Here is a 5,808-nt window from a genome sequence, read left to right as displayed (position 1 = left end):
TGAGAGAGGGGGTGGGACCTTAAAAGCAGGAAGAAGATATAATATTTAAATTAAGATCTCTAATTCAATCATTGATATTTTATATTGGGTGAAACCAATGACAAGGATGCAAAACAATAATTGAAAAGGATTTTGACTTTCATGGCCAAACTAGACATGTTCGTCAACGGGTGCTCTGGTTGTTGTCAATTTTGTTTATCTACAAAGGTTACGTTTCTAAGTTTCTCCACATATCAATCCAACTCTGTCACAGGTCAAGAATATTTGCAGAGTTCTTCAAAATTTCAGCCATGCACTTTCATAAGCAAATTCAATGGCAAATCCTCTTAGCATATATGATCATTATTAGCTTCACAATTCTTTTGGTCAGAAGTACTCCTCCAGAAGATCACATAAGATGTTCATCCGGCAACACAAATTGCACCATCACAAATTCTTACGCTACATTCCCAGATCGAAGCATATGTCATGCAGCCGAAGTTGTTTATCCAACAACAGAAGAAGAGCTGATTTCGATTGTAGCAAATGCAACTTTTCTGCGGAGAAAAATGAAAGTAGCAACCTCAACATCACACAGTATACCTAAACTTATATGCCCTGAGGGAGAAAATGGCCTGATTATTAGCACCAAGGACCTCAACCGGACCCTGAATATCGACGAATCAGCCATGACCATAACAGTTGAGCCTGGAATGTTACTAAGGCAGCTGATCAATGAAAGTGCCATGGCTGGATTAGCTATACCTTATGTCCCATATTGGTGGGGTGTAACTGTCGGTGGAATTTTGGGCACGGGTGCCCATGGAAGCTCACTGTGGGGTGAATCGGGTAGTGCAGTTCATGATTTTGTGATTCAACTTCGGATTGTAATACCTGTAGGCCCTGATGAAGGTTATGCAAAAGTTCGAACGCTGCAAAATGGTGACCCTGAGCTTGATGCTGCTAGAGTATCCCTTGGTGTTCTCGGAGTGATTTCCCAGGTACCTTCTGAAGTTGATTATATACTCCAATGCATATTTCAGATCCATATTCTTCATTTGCCGCATTTTTTTTTTAAGGAAAGGAACAGAATGACCTTTGATCCAAGCGATAAGAGCACAAGACTAACAAAAAGATATAACATGGCAGGTGACTCTTCAACTGCAACCAATGTTTAAGAGGTCTATCACCCTTCTAGAGAAAAATGATTCAGACTTAGCAGATCAAGTGTCCACCTTCGGCAGACAACACGAATTTGCAGATTTAACGTGGTACCCAAGTCAAAGCAAGGTTGTCTATCGTATTGATGATAGAGTCTCCTCAGGCACTCCTGGAAATGGTGTTTATGATTTTGCGGCTTTCCGGTCTGTCCCTTCACAATATCTTGCCATGGCAAGAAGCTTAGGTTGGTTTTAAGATTAATCATTTGACTAGCCCATGTGAAACCTATTTTATTTTTCAATTAATGTAAACTACAATGGATCTGTTATTGCTTTCTTTTTGTTATTTTAACAGAGGAAAGTCAAGAATCCAGGGGTACAAGTGTTGGTGGGGAATGCGTAACTGGGTCAGTTTGCACATCCCCAATGGAGATGGCTGCATATGGATTGACTAGAAATGGTAAGCATATTTTTATTAGCATTATTAACATTATTTTGTAAACTTTTTACTGCGGTCTGAGATAACTAACATTATTGTTTAATCAGCAATAATAATCTGATTTTAAGACCATATTATTAATTGTCAAGGTGATGTTGTTGGTTTCTTTGTTGTTGAATAGGAGAGAGTCAAGAATCCACAAGTGATGTGTGGGAAATGTGTAACAGCAGCACAAACTCTATCCCAACTGGCAGTGGCAGCATATGGGTTGACCAACGATGGTATTTCTTCTCAATCCTATCTTTGGCTTTTACTCCATTCAAGTCACCTAATTCCTCCAACCCCTCAAATAACAAAAGAAAATTATTGCATACGCTTTATCTGTATATACCAGTAAAAGAGTAATGTTTGATCCTGTTTGCTTTTTGTTTTTCTAAATTTTCAGCAAATAGTAGCATTTGACATGGTAGAATATATAGCTAGAGTTGGAAAGAACTAGTGATATTTCCTTGGACTGTGATATTTCACCTACTCTTCTAATTTAAATCTATAGTATTGTTATAATTAAAGGATATAAATGACTCTAAGGGTCCCCATACTTTTTGAAAGATTTTATTTAGCCAATAAACAATAAAGGACGGTCAAGTCATCTAACTTTATATACGAAATAATTTGTTCCCCTGGGTCTGTGGCAATCAATTGTGTGGGTCAACTGCAAATGCATTATCTTGTAATTCAACAAACGCCTTAAAGATTGTTTGTACAAAATATTCCAAAGCAAGTAACTTTTTAGATTGAATATTATTGGAACATTATCAAACTATATGATCATTATCGTCCACATTTTAGAAAATGTAATACCTAGTATACACATGATGCATCAAATTATAGCATGCCGTTAAATTAAAGGACTAAAATGTAGCAAAGAAAAATTGACTATACCATGAGAATAAAATCAAGAGCCAAAGATAGGGATTATAGAAAGATATGAGAACAACATAAACCAAGACTTGTCTTGATACAGGTATGGCTTTCAATGGCTACCCTGTGGTAGGCTATAACAATCAGCTTCAATCATCTGGTACATGCCTAGACAGCCTAGAAGATGCATTGGCAACATCATGCCCTTGGGACCCTAGAGTTAAGGGCTTATACTTCTTCTATACTGCAATCAGCATCAGCTTGTCCAAGACTAAGGACTTCATTGAAGATGTGAAGAAACTTGTTGCGTTGCAACCTGAGGCTTTCTGTGGCCTAGACCTCTATATTGGTATCCTCATGAGATATGTCACTGCTTCAACCGCTTACTTGGGTAAAGATGAAGATGTTGTAGAATTCGACATGATTTACTATAGAAGTAAGGATCCAATGTCCCCAAGAATCTATCAAGACATTCTTGAAGAGATAGAGCAAATAGCATTATTTAAATATGGAGGGTTACCACATTGGGGGAAAAACAAAAATATGGCTTTTATTGGGGCAATTAATAAGTATAAGAGTGCTAGTGAGTTTTTGAAGGTAAAAAGGTTGTATGATCCTTTAGGATTGTTTTCCAATGAATGGACAGACCAAATTCTTGAAGTGAAAGATGGGATTAGTATAGTGAAGGAAAATTGTGCCTTAGAAGGATTATGCATATGCTCGGAAGATATTCATTGTGCCCCACAAAAGGGACACTTTTGTCGACCAGGAAAAGTTTATCAAGAAGCTAGGGTTTGTGTTCATTTGTCATATGAAGATGGGTATGACTGGTCTTAGAAATATTAAATTATTCTTTAAGGAAATTATGTTGTAATTTGCTCCCTTAAGTGGACAATTGGATTTCATCCGTCTGCACGTCCCTAATTGAATCTATTCAGTCTCTCACTATGTACAATTTTCTTTGTAGTAAACTTGTTATAAGTCAGTTTACATTAAGTATACAGATATTAAGCTCAAAAAGTTCTTTTTTCTTTAAGCCCAGATCCAACAGTTCAGTAAAATTACTTATCTTTGTATAAGTTATTACAATTCATGGATCTTCAATTCTATGCCACTCCTTGTCCAATCTTTTGTAATGTTGTCATGTGTTATTCAGAAATATCCTATTTAATTCCTTTTTTTCCTTTAAGTTGTAGTAACTACTATAAGGTTAAAAACTCAAATACACCATATATATATAAAAGAAAAATAAAAATACAACAAAAATTGTGACTACATAATTTTGTTATAATTTACATTTTTATGTATTGCATTTTGTTTTTAATCTTGCCAATAGTCATGGGAAATTTAGAAAAAAGTTGAATTAAAATGGGATATTTATAAAGGACTCACAGCAACAAAATAGAATGTCGAACAAGAAGTGGTATAGGAAGTACAATAAAAGTTTTTTATCTTACAAATATTGGAAGTAAAACAAGAAGTGGTATAGAAAGTACGGAACTAAGTCTCTTTTTAAACTGTAGGTCGAGGGTTCGAATCTCGCCTGTAGTGAAAAAAATCCAAAGGAACTTTTACTGAAACACGGATAGGTCCTTTCATCACCAACACATTATTATAAATTTACTTCACCATGCTTAGTTAGTTTTAGATTTTCTAACAAATAGACAACGATGATAATATATTTTGACTATTTAAGAAAATTCATTTACATTACTATGCATTTGCAATCACTAAAACAAACAAAGCCATAAAGATTTTACGTACCGTTTCATGACTACAAATTTTTTTTGTCAAACATTACTCTTATAATTGTATATATGGATGAAGTATTTGATTTTAACTTTAGAGAAGCTAAATAGGGTTGAGAAGAAATACCATTATTTATAAAAACCCATGATCCATATGCAGCCATTGCCAATTGGGATACGATTTACGCTGCAGCTATACGATTTTAGACAACATCGCTCTCTCCTACATGTTCATCATCCAAGAAACCAACAGTGTAACCTTAGCAGTATGGAATAACCAGAATTTGAAAAGTAGTTGCAGATTAAACGACATGATTATCTCTCAAACCGTCCTATGCTTCTTGGAATCGATACAAAACAATGATTCGAAGCTGAAACTTTAATTTCATCAGATCAAAGAAGTATAGGAGAAATTAGTCCCTCAGGAGGACTGCCACTGAGTTAAAAAATTGTGGAGCAAATGATCAAATATTTTAATAGGTTTTTTATTGCAGTTGAAATTTCTTATGAAAGTTCATCTTAGGCATGGCTAACAGTTTGAAGAATTTTACATTTTTTATATTTTGAATTAAGAGAGATGCACATTGATATGTGGACAAACAAAACCTCTGCATATAAATAAGTTGAAACAATAGTCCCTATGCTAGCTAATTGAAGAAACAATATATTGACAACAGCCAGATGTATCCTGATGCTAGCCCCTCCCCAAAAAAAACACTGTGGGAAAAAATTCAAAGGATTTTCTCCATTATGAATTTGAAGTTTAAAAAAAGGTTTGGTGTAACCATGGTTTTGAAGATTATAAAATCTTCATTATGAAATAAAATGGAGAACCGAAGATAGATTCTTAAAAGTACTCAAAAGTGAAAAGAAAACTTCCCCCATGCGATCCAACCTTTAGTTGGCTAAACTACGAGAAATTACGTGGAGATTTTAAAAAAGAAGAAGAAGAAGGAGCAAAAGAGACGCCAACCCAATTAAGGAGGAATGGATGTGGAAGAGCTTGAGAATTGAATAAAAAATCTCATAGTTTACTAGAGGCAAATATTTTTGTGGACAGATGACTGTCTATGGTAAAAAATTATTAATCTTCTCCATGACAAAAAGTCAATTACTTATGTGAGATTTTAGGCCCATCCCCCGGCGGGGGAGTGGCGGCGGGGAAGAGAACAAGACAAAGCTTTTTCCTTCCAACCTTACTATGGTGTAGATCTTTCTGTTGGTTTTCTGTTAATGAAACATTGTGGGCTGCTAAAGTCATTGACTCCACTATTGCAATTTGGCTTTCTTGTGGCATTCTACAAGTGCCAGAATGATACAGAATTTTTTAAGGTCCAAAAATTAATTATGTATTTCTTCAGGGCTCTTTGCTGTTGAATGGACAGAATAAATTGTTGGTGAAGTATTATTTGGTATAATTTACTCAAGTAATGCATAAGTTGCAATGAACAGAGATTAATTGAATGAAGGCATATAATTTGAATAGTGAAATCTAGCATTTGTTCATAATTTATTATCTTAATTCTTCATCAAAAATCTATAACCGGTCTACATTTCTTGA

General features: G+C 35.0%; 1 protein-coding gene across 1 annotated transcript; it reads left to right on the top strand.

Moving 5' to 3' along the window:
* Nucleotides 1-436: 436 nt before the first annotated feature.
* Nucleotides 437-3,360, top strand: LOC113776030 (probable L-gulonolactone oxidase 6). The gene is made up of 4 exons (XM_027321094.1): nt 437-980; nt 1,129-1,384; nt 1,495-1,599; nt 2,603-3,360. The coding sequence occupies exons 1-4, from the start codon at nt 549-551 to the stop codon at nt 3,334-3,336; spliced, it is 1,527 nt and encodes a 508-aa protein (XP_027176895.1). The 5' UTR covers nt 437-548; the 3' UTR covers nt 3,337-3,360.
* Nucleotides 3,361-5,808: the final 2,448 nt, after the last annotated feature.

Source organism: Coffea eugenioides, chromosome 6 (assembly GCF_003713205.1).
Source record: "Coffea eugenioides isolate CCC68of chromosome 6, Ceug_1.0, whole genome shotgun sequence".
In the NCBI taxonomy this organism is placed as follows: domain Eukaryota; kingdom Viridiplantae; phylum Streptophyta; class Magnoliopsida; order Gentianales; family Rubiaceae; genus Coffea; species Coffea eugenioides.
Note: the sequence above shows the minus strand (reverse complement) of the source record. Positions and strands in the feature narration are given on the sequence as shown.